This window comes from Aspergillus caelatus (genome assembly GCF_009193585.1).
Source record: "Aspergillus caelatus strain CBS 763.97 unplaced genomic scaffold BDV27scaffold_340, whole genome shotgun sequence".
In the NCBI taxonomy this organism is placed as follows: domain Eukaryota; kingdom Fungi; phylum Ascomycota; class Eurotiomycetes; order Eurotiales; family Aspergillaceae; genus Aspergillus; species Aspergillus caelatus.
The window spans coordinates 1-26,076 of NW_022475603.1; the positions used below are offsets into that span (position 1 = coordinate 1).

The window sequence follows — 26,076 nt, forward strand, 5'->3', positions numbered from 1 at the left end:
AAAAAAAAAAAAAAAAAAACCAAGTTCGTCCAATATGTCGGCCAAGCGCTCCCGAGATATCGATGCAAAGTCCCAAGAACAACACACAACTGAACCGCCAGTAAAGAAGAAGAAGGGATTCTCTGTGGGACCTGCAAACCTGCCTGATGGTACCTATCGCCGCAAAAGTAAGTTTTCTTTTTCATTTCTTTTTGCTTTTCTTTTTTCACATTTCTCTTTTCTCCCTTCGTCTATCTTTTTTATGGAGTAAAGTTTTAATACGGCCTTGCAAGGTCCTCTTGCTAACCTCGACCCACTATAGCCCAGAAAATCAAAGCCGACCTCATCCAGAAGGCCAAAGTTAAAAAGGCCTACGCCAAAGTGAGAGCCGAAGAGCTCGCTGCCGCCCCCCGCAAGTCAGTCTACGAATTAGCGGAAGAAAATGCTGGAAAGGATGATAATGCGCCAGAGGCAGAACCTGCCTCGCTGGAGCTGCACCCAGACCGACAGGCGATGCTAGATCAGCCAGCGCCTGAGAACCGCCCCCGCCCCGAGCGAGCCAGAAATCAAGATGGCGAAGGTCGCCGGAAACGGAAGCCCAAGCAGTCCGCTTTTGCGAAAGAGATGGAGGTTGCGGAGAAGCGTAGACAGGAGGCGCAAAAGCGACAGGAGGAGCGTGAATTCAGACAAAAGGATCGCGAGGCAATGGCTAGGGCTAGACGGCCGGACCAGCATGGGAAGAGGAGATTAGGTCGCGAAAGTAATGTGCTGCTGAGCCGGGTGCAACGGATGGTCGGCCAGACGTAGAAAAGGGGACCTATCCAAATGGGACATGATGGTTCAAAAGTTTTAAAAATGATACCCACTGGATCTTGTTTACGTTCGTTGATTGCACCTCTGGTGTGTGGATTTCCAATGTTCAATTATCTACCATTAAGTACTATGCCGGTGTCTTAGGCTCCGTCCGACTTCTTTGCTTCCTAAAGCACGCAAACTCTCCTTTAGTTCTCTCCCTCAATCGTTTCAGCGTTCCCCGCATTTCGCCAAGCTCTGACTGAAGACGAGCCCGGGCTTCGTGTGTAGTTCGGCGGTCGAGTTCCACGTAGATCTGGCTCTGCACAGTAGAGGCTTCATCTGTAGAAAATTGCGACATGGTCTGTGCAATGAACTCAGTATCGAGAGTCGCTTGCATCAAAGCCGCCAAGGTATACGACGACCGAGAGCTGAAAGCCGTTAGGAGAGATGAAGAGACCTTCGCCAACAAGTGCGTGAGAATGATGGCCAGCAAAGGTGGCTGACCGGCGGGAGACGACCGATTAGTTGCCGCCGATGAACTGGAAGGAATGGTAGTCGAGATCTCCGTATGGACGAGCACAAGAGTCAGCATTGCGCTGTACACATACGGCCGGACTTGTTCGGGGCGAGGGACGGTTGGCTCCCAATCCGGGGAAGTAATGCCATCAACAATCGTTGTATTCAATTTGTTGATGGTGGGTTTAGTGTATGACTGGAACAAGCGGTCGTCAATCTGACTGAGCACGTCGCGAATAGTATTGGCTTCCTCAGTCAATCTGACGGAAAATGAAGTTTCAAAGTTCGCCACGAGCTGAGGGACGAGATCGGCTTGGAATGATTTGATATTCGACAAAGTGAGGAGTATGCGAACATTCTATAACCACAATTAGTTGACAGGGAAGCCTTCGAAATCCATGTGAGACCTACCCTATTTCGGGCATCGACCGCATCCGCGATGAAAAGCGCTGTGGATGAATCAGAGAGACTACCCGTCGCAGGCTCCGCTAGCACCCATTCACTGTCCTCTTGAGGAAGGGTGGGATGTTCCGCATTCTCGACCAAGCCGCTGAGGGCCTTGTAAATACTGGACACAAACTGCGTGCGCACCATCTGTAGAAGCTTCGCAGGAGGTTGTGTGACAACATCTACATCAGCCGATTTTACCATGGCCTCCGAAATGTAAAGGATCTTCTGCATCCCACTGAGGATTGCGTTCTCAAAAGCCACAAACAAACCGGGCATCTTGGTCAAATCCTTTTTCTCCGGATCCCTCGTCCAGTCCTCCAACATCTTGCAAACTTCTGCATCTTTGCCCCAGGCGTAGCATGCTGCGCGAACTGAACGTTCACGAGTGACGCTCACAAGTGACTTGAGGAGATCATAAGCGTTGTCTGTACTTCGTACAGGGGCTAATGCAGCCATTTCACTGGCTGCTCTGCCAATAAGGACGAGGAATTGGCCGAGGTAGTGGATGCCGCTAAGGGAATTGGAAAAGGGAGGCCAAAATGCAAAGTCCTCCCAAGCTTCGCCACGCTTTGGGGTGGGAAATGGCATATTCTTGGGATCTAGCTTGAAACGGGACTCGGTGGGAGTAATTCCTCCGCTCATCGGACTCTTGGGGCTTGGTGGTGGTATTGGAGAGGTGAGGATAGTAACATCCTCCACTGGAGGGTCGGCGAACAGCGACAGAATGCTTTCACGAATTAAATTAATTAATTCGACAACGCCCTTCTGCAGCTCACTGGCGTCATTAGGGGAGAGCCGGTGATGCTTACGACTCTCACCTTCGAATCCGGTTGGGAGAAGCTTCTGTTTGCTACCCTCGATAAAGGATTGTGCCGCTTCCCAGAAATCGAAGACTTCACCCAGAAGGCCTCCCTGTGACGATAGCAGTCTATTTAAGTAAGTATGTACACACTCCCAGAGTTCGATGACCTGGTCAGTGTCAAGCGTCGCTGGAGTACTTGCTGCACCATCACGGGGAGCGAGTCGGAGATAGGATGCCAGTGCTTGAGGCGTCGGCTTCTCGCCAGAAGCGAGCCTGCGCCTGAGTATCTCTAATTCTGTTTTGCCGCGTTCGCAAAAAGTTGTAATTCTCGTTTTCAAGTATTCATAGCGACCAAGAAGCCAGACCCAGATGGGGTTATCCTCGACACCCAATTCCAGCAGAGCGCCAATTAGTTCCATATGTTCCTCAACTGGCCCTGAAGCTGTCACCGTCGTCGAGGCGATAGGTGACTCACTCAAGCGCCTCCAAAGATCATGCTTGAATGCCTGTATTTGCTGGTCAACATCCAACCACATCCTCCCCATTGCTAAGATCATGTGAGTCTCCTCGTCTGTCAATGGTCGGCTTTTACTCGTCGCCGTATGGGCAGTAATCCTGGCCTCCTTCGCGAGCGTCCTTGCTCGGGTGTACTGCTCGAAAACAGAATCATAGTCTCTCTGCTTGATGGACTTCGCAAGGAGCCCGCCTATTTCGTAGACATCCCGGTGTTTCTCCATAGTTTCGACAACCGATTTTAAAACCTGTTCTCTTTCACGGCCACCTAACGCAGGACCCCAGACTTCTTCAGCTTTGACAGAGGCTTCTAAAAGTGGACCGCGGATGCCCTTCATGCCGTATTCACTTTCCTTTGTCAGAGCATTCTTCCCAGGCCCCGAGTCTGTAATCGTCGCGGGAGTTATGCTCTGTTTGCCAGAGGAGAGGTTCCGGAAATGTCCTGACCTGCGGCGAGCTTGCGGGACCGATAAGTTTTGTGTCTTCCCTTGGTTCCTCATCTCTGTGTATACACTATCAATTGTTGCTTTAGCTCGAACAAATCGCTCAAAGTTCGCCTCGACAAGTACTTTCAACGAAGCTGACTTCTGATCGATCGATTGTGAGAGAAATTCTAATCCATTGAGTAGTGATCTAATCGACGCATCGGAGTGAGCCTGCGAAAGGAACAGAGCCGGGGAAAATGAAGTAGATGAGAGCAAAAATCTATTTCGCAAGCGACTCTCTTCTTCTACAGACAGCCCCCCCTTCTTCAAGATCTTGAGGACGCTATCGCCTGTCCCGAGCGGATCCGGCTCGTCCATTTGGACAATGTTTTCCCGACCATTGTTTCCTTTGAATGACCCTAGGTTGACACCTTTCTGGCGGCTGTTACTGCGCTCGAGAGCAAAGTACCGGGATCGCCGCGAACCAGTGCGGGTAAGTGCCTCATCCTCCGAATGATCACTTTCGTCTAGCTCTGCAGGCCACTCCTCAGGAAAGGCCGAAGGGAGATTATAGTAGTTTGCGATATCTGCGTCAGCCATTGTTGCAAGGTGTCCGCGCGCTTAGTCTAGGAGGGGGCAGGTGACCGATCAACTGCCGGGGGGAGAACGATCCAGGAGGCCACATGCAGGTAGGCACGTAGCCGCACAGGTGGGGAAATCTCGGGCGCCAGACTATAGGTTAGGTTTAGGGGGAGTTTTGGGGAAAATTACAATGAAATAATAAAGACAATGAACGAGGTGTGGTGACCCCGTGACCGTCCCGTCAGTTGTTATCTGATCTAGGAAAGGACACCAAGTGGATTCTGGGCAGCCAAACACGGAATCCCAGGCCATGCCGGTCGGTCGGCAGCGGCGGTGCCGAGAGAGGTCAAGATTGGCCTGAGGAACCTTCTCTCACTTCCCGCACAGAGCAACCCGCCGCCGCCTTTCTTCTTTCTCTCCTTCCCATCCTTCATATACTCTCCTCTTCAACCCTGTGTTGTTTGTCGCTGACCCCGGGGACCTGTCACAATGTTTGCCGCTAGAAACTTCGCTCTCCCCGCCCGCCAATGCTTGCGGAGCACTCGTGTCTCCCCGAGCATTGCTTCGCCCTTTTCGCAGGTATCAAGTCCACTTCCATCTTCGGCTCAACTGTCAATTCTTGCGTAGCTAACCTAGTTTACCTAGCTCCGTGGCTATGCCGCTGCTGCCGACGAGCGTGTCGCTAAGTTCAAGGGCCAGAAGGACACCGATGTATGTTGCGCCCCGAAGCCTCCGAATTTTTTTTTGCTGTCTCGGATCTTTTCTTCCCTTAGTCCGGCGTCTCCCGCCTGAAATCTTTTGGACGATCGATCTATACACAATCTAGAACTAGATTTCACGCCGCCGAACAACCTTTCTGATGGAAATTTTATCTTTATAGGGAAAGTACACGGTTACTCTGATTGAGGGTGATGGCATTGGTCCTGAGATCTCGCAGTCCGTCAAGGACATCTTCGCTGCCGCAAACGTAATGTTTCTTCCCTCCAGGCCGCTTGTAATATCTAAGACGTGCCACTAAACTATTTACAGGCCCCCGTCAAGTGGGAGCCAGTCGATGTTACTCCTATCCTGAAGGATGGAAAGACCGCAATTCCCGATGAAGCCATTGAGAGCGTGAAGAGGAACTATGTCGCCCTCAAGGGGCCCCTTGCTGTATGTCAACGCTTTCATGCATCGTGGTGATATTTTGCTGAGCTGAAAAAATTTTAGACCCCCGTTGGCAAGGGACACGTTTCTCTGAACCTTACTCTTCGCCGTACCTTCAACCTTTTCGCCAACGTGCGTCCTTGCCGTTCCGTTGCTGGCTACGAGACCCCCTACGACAACGTCGATACCGTCCTGATCCGTGAGAACACCGAGGGTGAATACTCTGGTATTGAGCACGTCGTCGTCGATGGCGTCGTGCAGAGCATTAAGCTCATCACAAAGGAGGCCTCTGAGAGAGTCCTGCGCTTTGCCTTCCAGTACGCTCGTTCCATCAACAAGAAGAAGGTCCGCGTCGTACACAAGGCTACCATCATGAAGATGTCGGATGGTCTCTTCTTGAACCTCGCCCGTGATATTGCCAAGGAGTTCCCCGATATCGAATTCGACGCAGAGCTGCTGGACAACTCTTGCCTCAAGATCGTCACTGACCCCACTCCTTACAACGACAAGGTTCTTGTCATGCCTAACCTGTACGGTGACATTCTGTCCGATATGTGCGCCGGTCTGATCGGTGGTCTCGGTCTCACTCCCTCCGGTAACATCGGTAACGAGTGCTCCATCTTCGAGGCTGTTCACGGCTCTGCCCCCGACATTGCCGGCAAGGGCCTCGCTAACCCCACTGCTCTGCTTCTGAGCAGTATCATGATGCTGCAGCACATGGGTCTTGGCGAGCATGCTGCTCGTATCCAGAAGGCCACTTTCGATACCCTTGCTGAAGGAAAGGTAAGCTGATCTGGATACTGACCCCTGTTCGCTAGTGTACCGCAATTGCTAACGTTATATAGACTCTTACCGGTGACTTGGGCGGCAAGGCCAAGACCCACGAGTACGCTGAGGCCATCATGAAGCGTCTGTAAGGGATTCGGTTCGCACCATGTACTATTTCCCTTGATTATCTCCTTTAGCCTGTGAATGACTAGAACAAATGTAGTGACCTATTTATACGTACAATGTATTTATTTAGATGCCATTTGCCTTGCAATATGCCTCGTTCTCTTCATCGTAATCTTGACCCCATCAATTGGCGCAAACACCTAGTGACCGAAGCATGTTTATTAAGAGAGCATCGCGTTCTGTTGACTGACCGCCAACCGAAACTAATTCCAATGAAATTTTCAAGTAGACTGAATGTGATGGTAAATTTACTATATGTGAATGCAAAATAAACGCCTGCCATGAGTCCTCCAAAGGTATCAAAATTCAAACCATCATGAAATAAAAGTACACATTAAAATCTACCGTCGTCGACCGCCTCGTCTAGTTCCTGTGCCACTACTTCTCTTCTCCTTTTGTTTTGTCCGTGTTGTCTGGGCTCGTGTGCTTCGTGCTGTTGGAGAGCCTCCCGTATCCTCTTCGGCTTCTTCGTCACCTTCACTGTCGTCTTTCGCCGCGTCCGAACCTTCTTCGTCCCCTTCTTCATTCGCACCAGCATCCTCAGAGTCACCTTCTTCTTCCCCCGTGCCCGAACTCCTCCTCGGGGCCTCGATTTCTACCTGTAGCCGTGAAGATCGAGCGCCTCGTGCCGATTGGCGACCTCCACGACCTGACTTCCTACCTTTTGACGGCGCCGGAGAGGATCGAGGTTCTAAATGCGTACAGTAGTCAGAAGCTAGGCAGAACTCGGAAAGAAATCAAAAATCAGTAGGACGCACCATCTGTGTCCGCTACCGTGCTACCTCGCCTAGATTCGGCGTGGGCACTATGAACTGGGGAAGCGGAACCTTCCATTGCTAATCTCCTCTCGAACATCAACTCGCCGTATTCATCTTCAGGAAGCTCAAATGGACAGTAAAGCTCTTTCGAGCCATCGATATCATCGGAGGTATCTGTTATTAAGGAATCCTCCTACATGGCAAAGTGCAAATGTTAGCAATCCATGACTGACATAGACAGCCGTCATTACCTACCCGCTCATCGAGTGCTGGAAGGTTATACAATGTCCCCAGTTTTTTCCAGATTCCAGGTATCCGTGTATGTTCCGCGTGGACAGGTGCATAGCCTTGACTTTTCATGAACTCGGAGATAGCGATCATACGGAAGTGTTTGTGCATTCCTTCGACGGGACAAATTGGTTAGCAGAAGTTGGCTTGTTGGAGTAGCACTAGGAGTAGCTACGAACCAACCGGCTTCCATTTGATTATACCCTTCAGTAGCGCCGTCTCCTGTTCATCCGTCCATGGGTCCGTCACCGGGTCGTAATCCGTGTTAGGCTGAGCTGCGCTATCACTGGCGGGGGTGTTCGCGGAAGGTTGCGCGGCTTCGGATTGAGCGGTAAGCTTAGGCTTCTTCCTGGGAGGCATATTGACCGTTGCGCATAACAATCTCCTATTCTGAAATATTCGATGACGTTCAGGACCCTCTGTACTAGAGCGCGACACACGTGGGGAGCTGGTGTAGACTGCGTCACGACAAATTCATTCTGCTTCGGATTCCCAAACAAGCGGTGGTCCAAGCGTGACCTGGGGGGGACGCTAGTACATTCTAAGGCTAGTGAGGCGTGATTTCGCGCCGCCAACGCGTCGTCAGCTGATAAGGATTTGCTTCTATGGCGTCAGTCTTTGGAGCTGTCCGTGTCATACGATGGAGCAAGAAGATTATGATACGGACCCATTCTCTAGTGAGGATCTGTGGAGGCTATCGAAGTTCACTCTACAGTCACTGCAACCACTAGAACCCCTACCCTGGAACGAAGAGTTGCCAGGTGCGTATCAATGTTGGGACGCTTATCCGTCCGTTCATGAATACTAACCATACGCTTTTACCAGATTTGACTGGGGGTTTCTTTAGGAGCCCTTTGCAATTACTCAATGATGATTGTTTTGGATCACGCCAGTTGAATCTTTACGAAACCGATGTATTCGATCCAGACTTGGTACCGGAATCAACAACCGATGCATCAAGCGAAACTTATGCCGAACCGAGCGTTGCACGCTCGGAAACCGGAGATGGGTCAGAGGATATCTGGGCGTTGGATATTTTGGATGTCAATTTTGATGGCAAGGGGTTATTGAAGACGTGGGAGAATTGTCAAAACCGATTGTACCATGAACCCGCATCCGCATATTTTAGTGAATCGGGGGCTAGAGGATTCGATGCAGCGTTGGCAAATCAGGCTGCAGTGAACGGGCTTGGGAAACCAGGCCGTGTGACCCGAAATGCTGTCTTTTTCCGGTCCCTGTTCCGGCTTGGTCTTGGTTGGAGCTCATTGTTTTTCCGATATAACAGGGAACACCAAATGTTCGAGCGAGCATTTGATGGCATCCGCCTCTCGGGTGTTAGTGTCGCTGCGCTTAATGGCTTGACTGATGAAATGATTCGATGCGGCACGGATATGCAGCGGGTGCGAATCTTCGTTGGCAAAGCTCCATCGAAGTCAACTAAACTCTCGGCCCTTTCTACACTTTCGAGTGCTGTAGCCGTCGTCATTTACACCGCTGAAAAGAGGCTTCTCAGGTATACTGACAATATAGTGTCACTCATCCAGCTTAGAGCCCTGTTTCAACGATGCGGTGAATTAGCTAGTGTTTTGGCAGACCTGGTCGAAGCTGTTGAAGGGGCTGTGTCTGATGCCCAGATATTCTCCATCGTGCTTGAAAAGGCCGCCCATTTCTCCCAAACCTTCGGCCATATGGAGGACCTCTTCCGCGAGATTGTTATCCGGACAGTGTATCCGTTTCTTGAGCATGTGGAGACTTGGGTTGGCCTCCGCTTGGAGGCGTCGACATTGAAGGAGCTGGCGGCAAACGGCAGAAGCTTTGTGGCTTTAGAGCACTCAGAAGATAATCCGAAGACGACATCCTCTCAATCAACAAGGCTTGACTACAGATATAACCCTGCCGAGATGCCAACATTCATTCCTGCAGATCAAGCAGAGTTAATCTTCGAAAGTGGGCGAAGCCTACGCCTGCTTAAACGATTCCATCCGCAACATCCAATTGCAAGTGACGGAATTTGCAACGGCGATGTCCCCAGGCTCAGCTGTGCTAGCACGTGGACAGATATTGAAAGGATACAACAAAAAGCAAAGACCTACGAAAATAGGCTTCGGTCTGAAATTCTCAGGTATAATCGTGGTGATTCCTCTGCAACGAGAAATTTGATAATCAATTCCGAATCTCCTGCTTATATTGAGGCAAGTGATACACTTAAAGATACTTTCGATTTATTTGACATTGATGACGCGCAAAACATGACTGGATTGCTCGCAACCCAATCCTCTATAGAGAAAGACGAGCTCTCCCGATTGATTGACCAAGGGAATGACAAGGATCCTGGAGTGCCTGAGGATCATAAGTGTACCTTCGGCCCAGAATTAGCCTCCGCTCTCTATCTGTCTCTTGCACCACTTCTTTCGTCCCAGGCATTGTTAATTGATTTCTCTTGTCTTCACCTGCTATTCAAGGAGCACAAGGTCCGTTATCACCTATCTCTGCAATGGCGGTTCCAGCTCCTCGGGGATGGTTTCTTCACCTCGCGCCTGTCGCACGCTCTCTTTGACCCGGACATGCAGAGCGGCGAGCGAAAATCCGGTGTTGTCCGCAGTAGTGTCCACACTGGTTTACGGTTAGGGAGCCGTGACACTTGGCCTCCTGCAAGCTCGGAGTTGCGATTGGTGCTCATTGGGCTCCTTAGTGAATGTCACGGCTTTGATGATCGCTCAGATAGCTCAACGGTCAATGAGTCCCGCAAGGAGAGGGAACTTCCTGGCGGCCTCAGTTTCTCAATTCGAGAGTTGACTGATGAAGAAATTACCAAATGCAAGGATCCCAACGCAATCGAGGCTTTGGATTTCCTACGTCTCCAATACAAACCATCCGACGTCCTGGAAGCTATCATTACGTCGCGATCACTTAACAAATATGACCGTCTTTTCAAGCATCTGCTTCGACTCCTCCGAATGGTTTCGGTCGTCAAAGGTCTCATTCGTGATTCTACGGGGAGAGACTCCCTATCTGGAGACCCCCGAAACGTGTACCAGAAATTTCGCATTGATTGCCAACATTTCGTGCTTGCATTGAGTGATTATTGCTTCCATGTCGGCATTGGCTCGACTTGGCAGCGGTTCCAAGATAGCCTGGCTAAGATTGAACTTTACCTCGACCGCGGTGATGTTGATGGCACGATAGAAGCAGCACATTCTGTCCCTAGACTTAGAGATTATCATGAAGATGTTCTCGATCAAATGCTTTTTGCGCTTTTTCTCAGCAAAAGACATGCTGATGCAGCGAAGTTGCTGGAAAGTATCTTTGGTACGATTTTAACATTTGCTCCATTGTCGAGGATGGATGGAGCGAGCGGCGTGCGCCACGAAAGTGAGGCTATTGCCCATCAGCTCTATGCTACTTTTCGGAAACAAACATCCCTTTTTGTGAATTATCTGCGCAACTTAGATGGCGTGAAGGCGTCTTCAAAGTCTTTCGGCAGGTCCGGCACGACTTTCGCATCCAGAGAAGCGCCTACAAGTGTATTTGACCACCTCCTGGCGCGCTTGGATATGAGGATATATTACTGAGAATGGAAAACAAGCTCCACCACACTAGCTCTTCTTGAAGTTTTATATTAAACAGTATTTTCGGCTCGTTGTACTATTGTTTGTCTACCTTGCTAAATATAATAAGGATGTTGGTACCTACTAACGTGACTATTCGTGTGCTATTCCCAAAGATAACCCTGTATATATTCCCAACGCCGTTATGACCCATGTCTTACATACTCATCAAATCGTTCACTTGGATAATACCAATTCAGAAAATGTGAAGGTCTGATTCCTTCCATCCTTGCGCCAATAGTATCCTCTGAGCAGATTCTTCCATGGCTGGCGGACCACAAATCAGTACCATACTCTCATCTTCTGGAGCCGCATATTCCTTTAGGAGCTCTTCGGATACGCGTCCTCGTCGGCCAGTCCACGAGTCCGGCGCTTTGGATAGGGTGTGTATTATGTTACACCTTCTGCTGTCGAATGCCATGAAGCCGTCGAGCTCAGCCCGGCAAAGTATATCTTCTTCCTGTCTGTTACCATTGAGAACAACACAAGATGTGGGATCTTGCTGGTCCTGAACCACGGCACGCAAGACCTGGAAGATCGGTGTGATACCGGTTCCTCCACAAATCATCTTAAACGACCGAACATGGCGTTCCTTGCCGCTTATGAGAACTCGTCCATTTCCCAGATATTCGAATCTGCCTGTTGGACCCTTGCACTCAACTACGGAGCCCAATGGCAGTCTATCCAGGGCCATCGTCATCTTGCCACCTGCTGAGGTGGCTGTTGCATAGTATACTTTGACCAGCAAGTCCACAGTCCCTTTTTGGCTGGTTTCAGAAATTGGGGTGTATGAGCGGATAATGGCTTCGTTGTTAGACGGTGTGTCGAGGACTTTGATCATAAGATGCTGGCCAACTGGTAAACCCAAGGTTTGATCTTCGTGTTCCAATTGGAAACTAAATATCCGTGTATCCCATGATATGTCTTTCCTTTCTTTTAGCGTTGCCTTTGTCCAAGACCGTGGTTGGAGGAACACTGGGCGAATTTCATCGGATGAGGATGATGTATCATCCTTGAGCGCTTTCAGACCTTCCGGATCCATCGTTCCAATATGATACTCAGGCATCATCGCCTTTGCCGTCTCGCTATCTGTGGATGAGTGTCAATGAATGGTACGTTTGCAGTGTGATATATTTGGGACTCACGAATAGCAAGAAATTCCTCGGAGACATCCAGACCAGCAGAGGAGACAATACTCTGCGCTCCACCAGGGTGACCTTCAAGAAATGCGTGACCATCATACACTTCTCCATTCACGATGAACCATGGCTTCTCATCGCTGGAATTCTCCTTGAATTCTTCAAAACCGATCGTTCGGTTTAGCCCGTCTTTCTTCATATTTATTTCTTGCACGGGTTCCGGCTCTGTCGGCTCCTCTCCTTCGTGTCTTTCTCCCCAGTTACCATTCGTTAGGTCACCCCCAGCCTTCTTCACGCGTTCCATCCATCCCGTAGGCATACTAGGGTGGGTAGGATGCTCAAACTTCAAGTTCCCGTTTTCTTTCGTAATCGTGACTCGGAACCAAGGATTGTTCATCATCCCGAGAACGGACCAGTACATATCGCGAGGCTGCACGCCCAATGCATCATCCATGGCTCTTACAAGGATGGCGTCACTGCTCTCAAGCTCTGGGATGGTGATGCTTAGAGACCAAAAACACCAGCAGAAGCAAGTTTCGCGCCAGTACATATCTACCTTGCCTCCGAAAAGCTCGCCTTCAAAATCACGATATTTGTCTTCTGCATATTCGACATCCGCCAATCTCCAAGCTAAAAGTCCGTTAGCTTTGTTAAGGATTGTCACATATCGAGCGCACGAGGTTGCGTACATTTGCCTTTGTCTAGGGATATTTCCACCCTAGTAACCCTGCGACCCCCACCAGAGTACGCATATCCCCTGACAGTATACGACGGCCCTGCAGACAGGATATTCAAGACCTCATTGTTCTGGGGATATACAACGGCGGAGTTGGTGTTTAGGTCATAAATCGCATATCGCTCATCGTGCCACCAGTTTCGGTTATTTGATGCCATCTCAGGTGAGACCATTGTCCTGTGGTACGGTTAGACAAATGATGAACCGGGGAGATATAATGCATCTTGGACATACGGTAAGACACGGTTGTCATTAATATGGTACCAGTTGTCGCTTGGTGCATCGGTCAGGATCAACCTCTTCAGCCACTTCACACTTCGGCCCCCTATTTGACCGGGCACGACAGCCCTCAATGGACGACCATGATCTGGGCGAAGAGACTCCCCGTTCATTTTATGGGCAAGCATGATGCCCCTGTTGGGGTCCAGGGCCCAGTTCAACTTAATAGATGTGCCGTAGTGACCATTGGGCTGCAGCGAACTTAGCAATCATCATCATAAGTTAGAGGTGCAGCATACCAGCTTATCCGCCCCTTCCATACAGACGTACTTCGCTTTACGCAGGGGTTTCGCACTGCGGAGGATATCTGACAGCAATGGGCCAGTGAAGAGGGCAGTCGACAGTCCCGCCGATCCCCAGGAAAAGCCTTTTGTTTTGCGCACAATGTTTTGCTCTTTGCGCCGATTCCCTGCACATACGAGCGTGATGGGCGCCGTTATTTGGTCGTACTGCTGCAACACTTGTCGGAAGTTTAAAACCAAAGGCTTCCCCACCAGCCTATACTTTGGTCAGCGGGTGCTGCGCAAAGAACTTAACACTATACTCACCCTTCGATACTAATTTCCCAGTGAGGGATATCTTCATCCCTAACATGGGGTACTGGGCCATGATTCCGAACATAGAAAAGCTCCGGTGATGTTAAAAATCCTTTGAACGTGTGAGAATTTAACGGCTCAAGGGTCCAGCGTGAGAACCAGTACAAGCAACCTGATGAGGATAGGAGGTGGAGCAGTTATAACTCATACCTTCTTTATACAGATCTGTGAGAGGTGGCTCAACGTTGTATGGATGAACACCCGTTAATCTGATGAGCCGAGGATCACGAGGAACATGGCTATCTGGGGTTCCTTTATCTACGCTCAACACTTCTGTCGGACGTTTTGATGGTGGTGGCAGAGGGATATCGGACAGGTCTCTCGTCGAGATCTCTTCGCTTTCGATTGTGATCTGACCTGTCTTAATGACGAGATCAGTTGGGACGAGTGCATCCGTCCGAACTTCCGTGATGGTTGCCATAATACCGGCAGAGAAGACCAATGAACGAAAGAATACGAGAGAGGGAGCATGAACAAGGATACTCAGTTTGAATAAGTCGAACAATTTGCCGGTGCATTGACTCCAACTAAGGGGGAATCCACCGCAGTAAATGACTCTTGCCTATCGTATGATGGCAACAGTACGTGCTACCCACGCGCGGGCAGTGGATATTCATATTAGGTCACGGCAGTAACTCCTTGATACCGCATGACGCCTCGGAGAAAGATCACATTAAGCAAAGCTCCTACCCACCAGTGATTTCCGCGGAGTCCCCCAAACTGCTCATTCTGGGAGGTGAGACGCTCGAAATTAGGGCAAGCCTCCGGGCAGGACCGCGTCCCACCGCATAACCAAGCGTTGAGGCAAATAAATCGTGTCGACCCACACAAAACTCTCCAGGCTCCAGCCATTGATCCACTCAATCTTGCAGGATTTCTTTTTCGTCGTATTAATTGGTTCCTTGAAGAGCAATGGAGGCGATGCCATGAAGCCATGTGCAACTTCCAATTAGAAGTGTTGTTGCTTATCGTCCGAATGAGCCTGGTTCGCGTGGAGAATGGGCGAGATGGGGCTCACGGCTGTCGGAGCGGAGACACTTTTCAAAGGAATTTTTGGTAGGTCGGTTAGAGGAATATTGCTCAGTTTTAATTGGCAGTCCGAGATTCTTTAAATCCAGGTAAATATCACTCAATCTTGTTTTTTATTTTTATTTATTATTTTTTACAATTGTGAATCTATACTGGAAGTCCGGTTATACCCTTGAGACTTATCACATGATCAGAACAAGAATCCCATCATTCTATAGCAACCCACCTGAGTGTTTCAAGACACTATGGCTTTGCTGCTTGAAGAATTCCGGATGTATCGGCATCCAAGGTAGGATTTGTTTTACGTACATTATTTATGATCTGTGGTGAAACCTGAGGCAATAAAGGGGGCGTGATTTAACAGGCTGGCATACCAATTCAACACCTATTGCTAGCGCTTAATTACATGTATAATGCGTTGAATGAGATGACTTTCCCTTTCATCTATTCTTAGGGGGGTAGGGATGGTACACGCTATACCTAGTAGAGCTCGTGATGTAATAGACCTACGATTTGTACTATGCGGGTTTTACTGATATGGGGTTATGCAAACTTGTAGTAAAGATAATAACAGATGCAATTAATTGAATTTTGGGCCCATTAAGCTTTTCGTCCGACCACCATTGACGTCCTTCCGATAAGCCGGGTACGATCAATAAGGAGGCTTTCCGTCGATCCCGTCCTGACTAACCTTTTCCAGTATCAGCGGATTTCCATTGAATGGAACTTAAGTACCATCTCCGCGGAGGTATCCCTGACCCAATCTTATGCAGACGCTATCGTCCTTATCAATCCCTGTCATGATTGCCGATAACCCGTCCAACGTCCGATTATGGAGATTGCCATTGGGCATGTTGCGGCATCTTCTGCGAAGCCGCTTCGATGACTATCAGTCATGAGGTGATTCGATAGTCAAACATCTCGCCACGATCTCATGGTGTCCCCGGAGATGAGAGGCCCGATCCTGGATCTTGGCACCAGTAGGGTCTTGATATATCGGGTGGTAGATTATGGGGGACATACTACTTGATAAATAAAAACGCACGCCAACACCGTGCGCTGGGCCTTGAATTCTCTCCATGCACAGTGCTATCCATCCCGGACACAATGCCTCCTCTCCTAGAAGCGCCCAGGAATGGGGGCGCAGTCAACAACGGCGTTCTTAGCGGGGTATCGCATTCTCAGAGCTTTGGCATTGACACAGAAAGTCACTTGGATGACCCGAACAGACGCCAACGGATAGTGGTGGTGGGACTGGGGATGGTGGCTATTTCCTTCCTGTAGGTGCATCGAAGGGGGACGAGATGATGGCCAACAATGCAGGTCGGGTACTAACGATACATCCCCTCTGCGTACAGTGAGAAATTGGTCAAGCAAGATTCAGAGAGGAGAAAATACGATATCGTTGTTATCGGGGAAGAGCCTCACGTTGCTTACAACCGAGTCGGTCTTTCCTCGTTTTTCGAACATCGCAATATCGAAGACCTCTACCTCAACCCGAAAGAGTGGGTAAGTATACCACAGGTTCCCCGCGAACTCAGTGCAACATCCGTTCTGACGTCGATGTATGAATGTAATAGTACGGATCATTCAAAGACCGATCGTTCGACTATCATCTCAACACCAGAGTGACCGATATATTTCCTGACCACAAGACGGTGAAAACCTCGACTGGTGACATAATTGCCTACGATCTTCTTGTTCTCGCTACCGGCTCTGATGCAGTACTTCCCACGCACACTCCCGGCCATGATGCCACCGGGGTTTTTGTCTACAGAACGATATCGGACCTCGAGCGCCTTATCGAATTTGCCTCTAAACACAAGGGCGAGACGGCAACTACTGTCGGAGGTGGCCTGCTAGGACTAGAAGCTGCCAAAGCAATGACAGATCTAGAAGATTTCGGCAAGGTCACGCTCATTGATCGCAATAAGTGGGTGCTGGCAAGGCAACTAGATGGCGATGCCGGTACCCTAGTGACGCGGAAAATCAGAGAACTGGGCTTGGATGTGATGCACCAGAAGCGAGTAGCCAAGATTAAGACGGACGACAACAACAATGTCACGGGTATCGTCTTTGAGGATGGTGAAGAAATAGATTGCTGCTGCGTCTGTTTTGCTGTACGCTGTCTAATTTCATCTCATGCACTTTCAATTTGCTAACATTACGCATAGATCGGAGTACGACCTAGAGATGAATTAGGGGCATCTGCTGGTATTCAGTGCGCTTCGCGGGGTGGGTTTGTTATTAATGAAAGGTAAGAACTGTCGTTGTTTGTTTCGAGTCTTCTATCATCTAATCCGAATCTATAGTCTACGAACTTCCATTCCCGAGATTTACGCTATCGGAGAGTGTGCAAGCTGGGAAAACCAGACGTTTGGTATTATTGCACCTGGCATTGAAATGGCAGATGTGCTAGCGTTCAATTTAACCAATTCCGACAAGGAACCGAGGAGCTTCAGACGACCAGATTTAAGTACTAAGCTGAAGCTCTTGGGGGTGGATGTCGCCAGTTTTGGTGACTTCTTTGCGGATCGTGATGGGCCCAAGTTCCTGCCCGGCCGTCGACCATCAGTCGCAACCGTTCCGCGGGTCAAAGACACGACGGAAAAGGAGTCACCAGTGAAGGCTCTTACGTACAAAGACCCTTTTGGTGGTGTCTATAAGAAGTATTTATTCACTATGGACGGCAAATACCTACTTGGAGGAATGATGATCGGTGATACAAAGGACTATATCAAATTGAACCAAATGGTAAAGAGCCAGAAAGAGCTCGAAGTGCCTCCGAGCCAGTTCATCTTGGGAGCCCAGAACGGTGGAGAAGAAAACGGTGATGACTTGTGAGTTTTCTCTCAAGTGTCTGGATTTAATGGATCTTCTGACCATCGTTTGTACAGAGCCGACGATACCCAAGTGTGCTCATGTCACAATGTTACCAAAGGTGACGTCGTCGAAAGTGTCAAGAGTGGCACATGCAAATCAATTGGCGAGGTCAAATCATGCACGAAGGCAGGCACTGGTTGTGGAGGCTGCATGCCGCTGGTGCAATCTATTTTCAATAAGACCATGCTTGATATGGGTCAGGAAGTTTCGAACAACTGTAGGTATTCTTGTCCGTCCGCTGTGGTCTTACTCTAAACTCTATACAGTATGCGTGCATATTCCACATTCACGCGCTGATCTCTACAATATCGTCGCAATCAAACAATTGAAAAAATTCGAAGACATCATGAAGGCAGTCGGAAGAAACCCCGATTCTCTTGGATGCGAGCTGTGCAAGCCTGCTATAGCGTCAATCCTTTCAAGTCTCTTCAATGGGCATATCATGGACCACGAATACCATGAATTACAAGAAACGAATGACAGATTCCTCGCTAACATCCAACGCAACGGAACTTTCTCTGTAGTCCCTCGAGTTCCCGGCGGTGAAATCACTGCAGACAAGCTGATCACTATCGGCCAGGTGGCCAAGAAATATAACCTTTACTGCAAGATCACGGGTGGCCAGCGTATCGACATGTTTGGTGCCAAGAAACAGGATTTGCTTGATATATGGGCAGAATTAGTCAATGCTGGCATGGAAAGTGGCCACGCTTATGCCAAATCACTCCGGACAATCAAGGTACGTGGATATCACCTGATTTGATGTACATGGAGCTAACTGGAACCCCTAGAGCTGCGTCGGCACTACCTGGTGTCGCTTTGGTATTGGAGACAGTGTTGGGATGGCCATCAGACTCGAGGAACGCTACAAAAGTGTCCGATCTCCTCATAAGCTCAAGGGTGCCGTGTCCGGTTGTGTGAGAGAATGTGCTGAGGCGCAAAACAAAGAGTATGCCTGCCTCTTTCGAAATGTTTTGTTCCGAAACTAACGCATTTTAGCTTTGGCTTGATCTCTACAGAAAAAGGCTTCAATATCTTCGTAGGCGGAAATGGGGGCGCGAAGCCTAGACATTCAGAATTACTCGCCAAGGATGTGCCACCAGATATGGTCATTCCAATTATTGATCGCTATCTCATTTTCTACATTCGAACAGCAGATAAACTGCAACGAACTGCTCGGTGGATCGAGAACCTCCCAGGTGGAATCAATTACCTCCGGGAAGTCGTCATTGACGACAAACTGGGAATCTGCGCTGAGATGGAGCAGCAAATGCAGGAGTTGGTAGACAGCTACTTCTGCGAGTGGACCGAGACTATCCGCAATCCAAAGCGCCGCAAGTACTTCCAGCAATTTGCCAACACCGATGAGACGGTTGACACGGTGGAACTTGTGAAAGAACGTGAGCAGGAGCGGCCTACCTACTGGCCAAGCGAGGGTGCAAAGGAGGACTTTAAGGAGCACCAGTGGTCGGCTCTCTCATGGCAGCCAATCATTAAAGCTGACCACTTTTCGGATGGACCACCTGCGATCTCTTCGGCCAATGTCAAGCGGGGCGATACCCAGCTGGCAATCTTCAAGGTCAAGGGCAAGTACTACGCAACGCAACAGATGTGTCCTCACAAGCGTGCCTTTGTCCTATCTGATGGCCTGATTGGCGACGATGACGCCGGTAAATACTGGGTGTCCTGTCCATACCACAAGCGTAATTTCGAACTCAATGGCGAGCAAGCCGGCCGTTGTTCAAACGATGAGGCTATGAATATCGCAACTTTCCCGGTTGAACAACGGGACGATGGCTGGATCTACTTGAAGCTACCTCCCGTCGAGGAGCTGGACTCGGTGCTAGGAACTGAACGATGGAAGGTAAAGAAAGGAGAAGCACCCGACCCATTCCAGAAGTGTGATAAGAAATATAAGGGGACTAGAGGCAAGAAGGCGGGTGATAGACCTAGTCCAAGCAAACAATCTAGGACGATTGACTGGTAATGGAACCGATGTGATACGCGTTACGAGCCTTGATATTTGGCGTTGTGGATCTTTCTGGGAGGGCCTTCATCTGGTTTTCTTTATTTACTGTATATAAACTCCACTAGCTAGTAGCTAATTCATGAACTATGAGCTGCCAATTACCTCTTTCAAGTCTCAATGAGACAGTCTTACTAGATCTGATTCTGACCAAGAATGTATGACCATCATCACAACTGTTCATCTGAACTATCCTGCCAATACAGAAATACCTACTAGTAGTCTATAGACGATACATTTGGAGGTATAGCCAAGAAAGGCATCAAAGGATCTCCTACCTTAGGGCAGGCAGCGTCACGTTACCGACCAACTTTCTGGCCGCCTCTCCGTCCAATCCCATTTGACGGATTTCATTCTTGACGCTTATCTCCCAGACGTGAGATAGCGGTGGACCCGACCCAAATCTCTCATTATCTATACTCATTAGTATTCGGGACCCATAGACGATCCTTCACAGCCCCATCGGATGCTTTAAGAAGTGGGCTCTTCCCTTGACATCTCCGCGGATCTCGATCGAGTATGTCTCGCTTTTCTCGTGCTCTTCGTTGTCTCGGTCCGGGAAGATTAGGGACATGAACGTTAACCCAAACTTCATGTGGCGCTTATTCTGAGTCTCAGCATCCATCGGTATCCAATGAGAAACGCTTGGTTTATCAATTGAAAGGGAATCTCGCCCGGTGTCGATCTTGGTCCACGCTCCTTCGCCTTCTGGGTCCCATGGTCTGCGTCCGAGGGTGATACATGGCACCCAGACCTGAAGGCCGCGGAGTTGTTGCAGGACAGAGAGGGTCTTATCGGCCTGGTGCTGTTAGTCAAGGGCTGAATGCCGGCAGATATCCCCCGGATGGCCTTATCTACGCTGACCAAACATGATTTTCCTATTAGCCACACCCGTTAGAGCTGGGAAGCCCAGTCCCATCCAACCCTTTCTCTTGTCCACATCGAGACCCTGGACAGAGCCATGAGAATCGTCCAATCAAAACTCCAGGATATACTTACTTGTGTGACTCCATGATGTCCTATCTATCAACCTTACGATTAATGACCAGGCGTTGTCATATTACAATAATATCTAATCTATTGTTTCTACTGTCAGTGGCATGCCATGCAGCAGAGTTTATGCCTTCAGAAAGTTAATTATTCTTGGACATCCAAGATCTACGGAAATCAAATATTATATGCTATTCTTGCTTTTGTTTACACCTGCCAGTATCTGTCAAAGAGTTTATATATGAGGTCTAATTCTCTGTCTAGAGCTTTCCAAATCACATCTCCACTTGTTAACACACCCTGGTGGTGATATTGATACCCTACACTTATAGTTATTGATATTCAGTACAATCATTCTATCTCTTGTCCTTTAGTTACATTCCACTGCGGCTGCTAGCTCGGAGATGGATTCCATTAAACTACTCTTCCTCTCTCCGGAGGTCAACCCAAGTAACCGAAAGGCCAGGTCAATCCCGATACTCAACCCATTCGACAAATATGGACGTGTCTACTTCTTTTCATGGCTTGGTTTCATGGTGGCATTCCTATCGTGGTATGCTTTTCCGCCTCTGGTAAGTTCTCCCTATATTCGGTGCCTAACAATGAATGAGATAGGAGTCTAACGGTCTGTAGTTGACGGTCACGATCCGCCAAGACTTGAAGATGACGCAGACCGAAGTTGCCAACTCGAACATTGTTGCGCTTTTAGCGACGTAAGATATCCGCGCCTGAATGGATCCAACACTCTAGCTGACCCTCTCAGGTTACTCGTTCGATTCGTCGCAGGGCCGCTCTGCGACCGGTTTGGTCCTCGTCTAGTATTCATTGGCCTCCTACTGTGCGGGTCCATTCCAACTGTGATGGCTGGGCTTGTCACCAATGCTCAGGGACTGATCGCCTTACGCTTCTTTGTCGGCATCCTGGGAGGCACATTCGTTCCTTGCCAGGTCTGGTGTACTGGGTTCTTTGACAAGAAGATCGTCGGAACCGCCAACTCCCTGGCTGCAGGATGGGGAAATGCCGGCGGCGGCATCACGTAGTTTGTACTCCTTCTCGCATACGAAGCCCACCAACAACCGACTAATAAGTTTTGTTACTCACCAGCTTCGTCATGCCCGCCGTCTTCGACTCACTCGTCCACAACCAAGGCCTCCCATCTCACAAAGCCTGGCGAGTAGCTTACATCGTGCCTTTTATCATCATTGTCGTCATAGCCGTCGCAATGCTTTTCACCTGCGAAGACACCCCAACAGGGAAATGGTCCGAACGCCACCTCTGGGCCGAAGAAACCAGCAGATTCGACGGCAATATCGTCAATATCAACTCTGGCATCTCATCCAGCCAGCCATCCAGCCCACCATCCATAACCAACATCGTCGCCGACATCGAAAAGAAAGGCAACCCTTCCCCACCCGAGTCCATAGCTCCAATGTCGGGCCAGCTCGAATCCCTCCGCACCGACACCGTCGTAGCCCCAACCTTCAAAGAAGCCATGAATGTCCTCCTCAGCCTCTCCACCGCCGCCGTCGCAATCCCCTACGCCTGCTCTTTCGGTGCAGAACTCGCTATCAACTCCATCCTCGGTGAATTCTACGCCGAAAACTTCCCCTACATGGGTCAAACCCGGACAGGCCAGTGGGCCGCCATGTTCGGCCTTCTCAACGTGGTCTGCCGCCCCGCCGGCGGCTTCATCGCAGATCTCCTCTACCAGCACACGCAGTCCGTCTGGTCCAAGAAGATCCTCCTCTCCTTCCTAGGCGTCGCAATGGGCGCCTTCCAGCTCGCGCTCGGATTCTCCGATCCAAAAAGCGAAGCTACCATGTTCGGACTCACAGCCGGCCTGGCTTTCTTCCTGGAGGCGTGTAACGGTGCTAACTTCGCCGTTGTACCGCACGTTCATCCCTTTGCTAACGGTATGCTTTCCCCATTGGCCTCCACCAATAGAACCAAAAAACTAACAATGAAATAAAGGCATCGTCTCCGGCGCAGTAGGCGGAATGGGTAACCTCGGAGGTATCATCTTCGCTATCATATTCCGGTACAACGGCGCGCACTACGCGCGCTCGCTCTGGATAATCGGGATCATTGCCATCGCGGCCAACCTGGCTGTTGCTTGGATTCGGCCGGTGCCGAGACGTCAGACGGTATGATTTTGTTTCTAAGTTTCTTTCTAGATATGAGTTATGAAGATATATATGGCAGTAATTTTTTTTTTCGGGAATACCTGGCGCCCTGTATGTATCTATTTGAGTTGGATAATGGCGTTATACAAATATTGATATTGATATAATACTAGTTAAATAAATTAAGTTTTGTTGAACTATATGCTATACATACTTTTAATACAGTTCTCTAGTTCCACTGGTATGTATGTAGTATAGCATACTTTAGTGTGGTATGGTATAAGTATAAGTGTAGTGATGTAGTCTATAAATCTCGGGGTAAAACCCCCCGAGAGTGGATTCCAATGCATCAATCAAAAACATGTATATTGTATCAATAAACCGAGGGTCCGGGTTTATGACACTTATAATATCATCTTCTCCCTTCTTTCACTTGGATCCAATTACCACAATTCAGCCACACTACTACTAGTACACATAGAACCCATAACCAAAGTGAGTCCCTTACTCTTTCACCACGACTTATCACCCAACAACACCAATCCAAACTGACCCATATAAAACCAGGCCACACACACACACACACACACACACACACACACACACACACACACACACCCCAACTATAACCCGAGTTAAAACATCTACGTTACACTTTCATAAAAAGGAAAAATGCCTGTCCGCCGAATCGCCCAAATAGTCCACCTCAAGCCATCCGCCCTGGCGGCCTACAAAGAATGCCACGCGAATGTGTGGCCCGAAGTACTCCAGCAGATTAAGGAGTGTAATATCCGGGATTGTATGTGACTGCAGTAGTCTCTTTATGATTTATTTTTTTTATTTTGATTTTTAAAAAATGGTGATTGTGGCTAATGGGTTTTCTTTGTATAGATTCTATCTTCTATGATAATGATCGGACTTTGTTCGCGACGTTTAAATATGTCGGGGATGATTTTGAGGGCGATATGGAGAAGATGAAGGCTAATCCTAAGGTGAGGGAGTGGTGGACAATGACGGATGGTATGCAAGAGAGTCCGACTCCTGGGGCTTATGGGAGTGCTGAGGGACCTTCGTGGTGGAAGCCATTGGAGGAGGTTTTCTACACGGATTAAAGTAATTTAATTTAAATGCTACTATGATGCACGGCCCGAAATGAATACATGATAGAAAAAAAATATTTATTTCCATCGGCGGGACAAAGTCGACCGCTTCTAGAGCCGAGATTAATTAAGCCAACACCAGACGCACAAGATTCGTAGCTAGATATTTCCAAAGATTACCAGATAATGACCAGCAAATCCGAACACCCCAAGAAATTATCTATACAGACTCCGTATCCTTGCCGGCATATGCTCCAAATGCTATGATACAGGAACGAGTAAGAATGATATGAAGGGTATCAGCACTAGGAAATTCCGTCGCCGCCCAAGAGCCGCTCCAAAACGCCCTGTCAAGAGAACAAAAGGATATGGAAAGGAAATTGTCGTAGCTCGTTAAGTAGAAACCGGAACATAACTGACCAGATAGTCAGCTACTCCCCAGGGGCAGGGCCGCCGGGTACATCCTTCAGGATCTCCCATCCGTACTCATCCTCTGGTCTCTCCGGCTCCATACCAAGAGCGTTGCGGTAGGCACGGACTTCATTCTGGAGCCCAGCCACGACGCGGACTGGGACATTCTCTTCCTCGCAACGAATACGATAGGCATTACGAATCATCTCCGCACATTTCATGGTTTGGTTATGCCAATGATCACGCTCCAGGCGGCTCTGTAGATGCGCATCCCGTTCGTTTTGGAGAAGATTGTTGTAGTGCCGCTTCTGCGCCAGATACTGCAAGTTGTTGTTCTGGCAGTAGTTACGGATCTGTTCGACCATTGTACCAACTGCCTGTTCGTATTCTCCGATAAGCTTTGTGTTTTCCACTTGTTCGTTTCGCAAGACCTCGTTCAGACGCTTTTCTCTGGCCAGGGCGCGCTCCAGTTCTGTTATACGGGCAGCTGCAGGTTTCGTCAGTGGCTGAGACGCGCAAATATGGAGGTGGGGACTTAAGATCCTTACCAGAGATCTCACCATTGACTTGTTGTAAGTTTGGAGAGGTGCCTTCTGAAGCAGAGCGTCGCTAGATGATCGTTAGCTGAGTGTCACGTAAATTACAACGCAACTAAGGTTGGCGCTAGACATACCATGACCTCCTCGGCGCTGGAGACGATACTCTGTGTCATCTGGCGATTGTTCTTCAACACCTCGCTCAGCTCCAGAACCATGTCGTACAGATGATGGAGATCCATCTGGTGGCCCGCATTCAGAGGCATCCCCGCATTCATGCCAGCGATCCCAGCACCATTGACCTGACTAGGAGTGTGAGACATAGCGGGAGACATTGACTGACGAGGTACGTTGGTCATATTGGATTGGTTACCCGTGTTGTCGACGCCGCTCGAGAAGGAACCAGAGTCGGAGGTAGTGCCACTATTCATGGACCGTGCGACAGCTTCAAAGTCGCGGTTTAGACTCTCCAACTGAGGGTCAATGGAGGGGTCAACCGCGGGCAAGGAAGCTTCGTCGTCGAATCCAAAGCCAGGGGTGTCGATGCCTAAGACGTCCTTCCGGAAGCGCTCCAAGTCCAGACGAGTTACGTGAGTGGAACGCCGACGGTGGCCAGGCACGAAAGGTCGCCTAGCGGGAGTCCCCGAGGTAGTTTCGCCAATGATGATAGGCTGGTCAGGGGCAACAATAGACTCGGTAACAATAGTAGGAGAATGTGCCACAGAGACAGGAAGAAGAAATCGTACTGTACGAGAAGGAGTGGTGGTGGTGGTGGTGGCGGTGGTAGTAGTAGTAGTAGTAGTAGTAGTAGTAGTAGTAGTGGTTGTTGTTGTAGTGGTAGTTTGTTCAGCATGTTCAGCAGTGTCACCTCCGCTATCACTGAATTGGTCAAGCACCGGACTTTCGGAAGCAGAATTCCGATCTTCCGGATCTCTATCCAAGGCGGTCAGCATTCTGCTATCCTGCATCTTGGGAGCCTGTGATCCCAATCGATGATCCATCAAAATCTTAAGAACAAGGGGGAGGAATGAAGGTCAGTCGTAATAGCAGTGTGAATGTGTTGGAGGTGTGTGAATATGAACAAAAATATTTGGAGCAGTGCAGCCAAGCCGGTAGGGAGTCCCTTTGCTTTTCTTCCTCGGTGTTTGACCTTCACTGGCACCTTCTGTGACTGGTGCAGCTGCAGTGATTTTCTGACAATGACCTTCCATCCCTTGCACTACTTTGAAGAAAGCAATGGGCCCTGTTAAATTTAGGATCGCGCTTTCTCATTTGGAGGTTGAGGAAGCTTACTACTACATAATAAGATTGAGATCAACTGATGATGTCGGCATTCCACACATTTACATTTACATTTACATTTATACTTACATCTACATAAATCTAGAGTCATAATTACACGGCTTTTGCCC

General features: G+C 49.1%; 10 protein-coding genes across 10 annotated transcripts; 6 read left to right on the forward strand and 4 right to left on the reverse strand.

Moving 5' to 3' along the window:
• On the forward strand, nucleotides 1-894 carry BDV27DRAFT_137855 (uncharacterized protein). Its single transcript, XM_032069085.1, has 2 exons — nucleotides 1-167; nucleotides 302-894. Exons 1-2 carry the CDS (start codon nucleotides 35-37, stop codon nucleotides 784-786), a joined length of 618 nt encoding a protein of 205 aa, XP_031921433.1. The 5' UTR covers nucleotides 1-34; the 3' UTR covers nucleotides 787-894.
• A 2-nt stretch (nucleotides 895-896) lies between these two features.
• BDV27DRAFT_137857 (exocyst subunit SEC5) lies at nucleotides 897-4,289 on the reverse strand. The gene is made up of 2 exons (XM_032069086.1): nucleotides 1,702-4,289; nucleotides 897-1,648 (listed from the first exon to the last, which is right to left on the reverse strand). The coding sequence occupies exons 1-2, from the start codon at nucleotides 4,078-4,080 to the stop codon at nucleotides 920-922; spliced, it is 3,108 nt and encodes a 1,035-aa protein (XP_031921434.1). The 5' UTR covers nucleotides 4,081-4,289; the 3' UTR covers nucleotides 897-919.
• A 96-nt stretch (nucleotides 4,290-4,385) lies between these two features.
• Nucleotides 4,386-6,238, forward strand: BDV27DRAFT_137858 (isocitrate dehydrogenase (NAD(+)) IDH2). The gene is made up of 6 exons (XM_032069087.1): nucleotides 4,386-4,641; nucleotides 4,708-4,773; nucleotides 4,943-5,029; nucleotides 5,092-5,214; nucleotides 5,272-5,991; nucleotides 6,054-6,238. Exons 1-6 carry the CDS (start codon nucleotides 4,552-4,554, stop codon nucleotides 6,123-6,125), a joined length of 1,158 nt encoding a protein of 385 aa, XP_031921435.1. The 5' UTR covers nucleotides 4,386-4,551; the 3' UTR covers nucleotides 6,126-6,238.
• Nucleotides 6,239-6,380: 142 nt separating this feature from the next.
• BDV27DRAFT_137860 (uncharacterized protein) lies at nucleotides 6,381-7,649 on the reverse strand. Its single transcript, XM_032069088.1, has 4 exons — nucleotides 7,388-7,649; nucleotides 7,176-7,321; nucleotides 6,921-7,113; nucleotides 6,381-6,853 (listed from the first exon to the last, which is right to left on the reverse strand). The coding sequence occupies exons 1-4, from the start codon at nucleotides 7,566-7,568 to the stop codon at nucleotides 6,504-6,506; spliced, it is 870 nt and encodes a 289-aa protein (XP_031921436.1). The 5' UTR covers nucleotides 7,569-7,649; the 3' UTR covers nucleotides 6,381-6,503.
• Nucleotides 7,650-7,848: 199 nt separating this feature from the next.
• On the forward strand, nucleotides 7,849-10,929 carry BDV27DRAFT_169529 (tubulin gamma complex associated family protein; the record flags this gene model as incomplete). The annotated part of the gene is made up of 2 exons (XM_032075064.1): nucleotides 7,849-7,969; nucleotides 8,034-10,929. The coding sequence occupies 2 exons, from the start codon at nucleotides 7,849-7,851 to the stop codon at nucleotides 10,778-10,780; spliced, it is 2,868 nt and encodes a 955-aa protein (XP_031921437.1). The 3' UTR covers nucleotides 10,781-10,929.
• niaD (nitrate reductase NiaD) lies at nucleotides 10,897-13,987 on the reverse strand (the record flags this gene model as incomplete). Its single annotated transcript, XM_032075065.1, has 7 exons — nucleotides 10,897-11,905; nucleotides 11,962-12,585; nucleotides 12,645-12,868; nucleotides 12,926-13,161; nucleotides 13,210-13,468; nucleotides 13,519-13,618; nucleotides 13,717-13,987. The coding sequence occupies 7 exons, from the start codon at nucleotides 13,985-13,987 to the stop codon at nucleotides 11,013-11,015; spliced, it is 2,607 nt and encodes an 868-aa protein (XP_031921438.1). The 3' UTR covers nucleotides 10,897-11,012.
• A 1,561-nt stretch (nucleotides 13,988-15,548) lies between these two features.
• niiA (nitrite reductase niiA) lies at nucleotides 15,549-19,605 on the forward strand. Its single transcript, XM_032069089.1, has 9 exons — nucleotides 15,549-15,875; nucleotides 15,954-16,104; nucleotides 16,176-16,715; nucleotides 16,770-16,852; nucleotides 16,908-17,435; nucleotides 17,493-17,695; nucleotides 17,745-18,217; nucleotides 18,270-18,427; nucleotides 18,478-19,605. Exons 1-9 carry the CDS (start codon nucleotides 15,703-15,705, stop codon nucleotides 19,463-19,465), a joined length of 3,297 nt encoding a protein of 1,098 aa, XP_031921439.1. The 5' UTR covers nucleotides 15,549-15,702; the 3' UTR covers nucleotides 19,466-19,605.
• Nucleotides 19,606-20,514: 909 nt separating this feature from the next.
• Nucleotides 20,515-22,819, forward strand: BDV27DRAFT_70784 (MFS transporter). The gene is made up of 5 exons (XM_032077360.1): nucleotides 20,515-21,066; nucleotides 21,128-21,207; nucleotides 21,258-21,533; nucleotides 21,599-22,407; nucleotides 22,466-22,819. The coding sequence occupies exons 1-5, from the start codon at nucleotides 20,899-20,901 to the stop codon at nucleotides 22,642-22,644; spliced, it is 1,512 nt and encodes a 503-aa protein (XP_031921440.1). The 5' UTR covers nucleotides 20,515-20,898; the 3' UTR covers nucleotides 22,645-22,819.
• Nucleotides 22,820-23,289: 470 nt separating this feature from the next.
• BDV27DRAFT_163658 (L-rhamnose mutarotase) lies at nucleotides 23,290-23,729 on the forward strand (the record flags this gene model as incomplete). Its single annotated transcript, XM_032073577.1, has 2 exons — nucleotides 23,290-23,416; nucleotides 23,509-23,729. 2 exons carry the CDS (start codon nucleotides 23,290-23,292, stop codon nucleotides 23,727-23,729), a joined length of 348 nt encoding a protein of 115 aa, XP_031921441.1.
• An 83-nt stretch (nucleotides 23,730-23,812) lies between these two features.
• On the reverse strand, nucleotides 23,813-25,617 carry BDV27DRAFT_169537 (uncharacterized protein; the record flags this gene model as incomplete). The annotated part of the gene is made up of 3 exons (XM_032075066.1): nucleotides 23,813-24,615; nucleotides 24,677-24,737; nucleotides 24,802-25,617. The coding sequence occupies 3 exons, from the start codon at nucleotides 25,615-25,617 to the stop codon at nucleotides 24,149-24,151; spliced, it is 1,344 nt and encodes a 447-aa protein (XP_031921442.1). The 3' UTR covers nucleotides 23,813-24,148.
• Nucleotides 25,618-26,076: the final 459 nt, after the last annotated feature.

What these genes read in the sequence shown, in the direction of transcription:
- BDV27DRAFT_137860 (XM_032069088.1), bottom strand. Translation starts at nt 7,568, where the DNA reads ATGCCTCCCAGGAAGAAGCCTAAGCTTACCGCTCAATCCGAAGCCGCG. An exon ending in AATCAAATGGAAGCCGGTTG is followed by an intron (nt 7,322 to 7,387) that starts GTTCGTAGCTAC and finishes GTCCCGTCGAAG; the next exon opens with GAATGCACAAACACTTCCGT. An exon ending in TTCCAGCACTCGATGAGCGG is followed by an intron (nt 7,114 to 7,175) that starts GTAGGTAATGAC and finishes TTTGCCATGTAG; the next exon opens with GAGGATTCCTTAATAACAGA.
- niiA (XM_032069089.1), top strand. Translation starts at nt 15,703, where the DNA reads ATGCCTCCTCTCCTAGAAGCGCCCAGGAATGGGGGCGCAGTCAACAAC. An exon ending in GGGTTTGTTATTAATGAAAG is followed by an intron (nt 16,853 to 16,907) that starts GTAAGAACTGTC and finishes CCGAATCTATAG; the next exon opens with TCTACGAACTTCCATTCCCG. An exon ending in TCAGGAAGTTTCGAACAACT is followed by an intron (nt 17,696 to 17,744) that starts GTAGGTATTCTT and finishes AACTCTATACAG; the next exon opens with TATGCGTGCATATTCCACAT.
- BDV27DRAFT_137857 (XM_032069086.1), bottom strand. Translation starts at nt 4,080, where the DNA reads ATGGCTGACGCAGATATCGCAAACTACTATAATCTCCCTTCGGCCTTT. An exon ending in CGGTCGATGCCCGAAATAGG is followed by an intron (nt 1,649 to 1,701) that starts GTAGGTCTCACA and finishes TTGTGGTTATAG; the next exon opens with AATGTTCGCATACTCCTCAC.
- BDV27DRAFT_137855 (XM_032069085.1), top strand. Translation starts at nt 35, where the DNA reads ATGTCGGCCAAGCGCTCCCGAGATATCGATGCAAAGTCCCAAGAACAA. An exon ending in TGGTACCTATCGCCGCAAAA is followed by an intron (nt 168 to 301) that starts GTAAGTTTTCTT and finishes GACCCACTATAG; the next exon opens with CCCAGAAAATCAAAGCCGAC.
- BDV27DRAFT_70784 (XM_032077360.1), top strand. Translation starts at nt 20,899, where the DNA reads ATGGATTCCATTAAACTACTCTTCCTCTCTCCGGAGGTCAACCCAAGT. An exon ending in ATTGTTGCGCTTTTAGCGAC is followed by an intron (nt 21,208 to 21,257) that starts GTAAGATATCCG and finishes TGACCCTCTCAG; the next exon opens with GTTACTCGTTCGATTCGTCG. An exon ending in CGTTCATCCCTTTGCTAACG is followed by an intron (nt 22,408 to 22,465) that starts GTATGCTTTCCC and finishes AATGAAATAAAG; the next exon opens with GCATCGTCTCCGGCGCAGTA.
- BDV27DRAFT_137858 (XM_032069087.1), top strand. Translation starts at nt 4,552, where the DNA reads ATGTTTGCCGCTAGAAACTTCGCTCTCCCCGCCCGCCAATGCTTGCGG. An exon ending in ACATCTTCGCTGCCGCAAAC is followed by an intron (nt 5,030 to 5,091) that starts GTAATGTTTCTT and finishes AACTATTTACAG; the next exon opens with GCCCCCGTCAAGTGGGAGCC. An exon ending in ATACCCTTGCTGAAGGAAAG is followed by an intron (nt 5,992 to 6,053) that starts GTAAGCTGATCT and finishes AACGTTATATAG; the next exon opens with ACTCTTACCGGTGACTTGGG.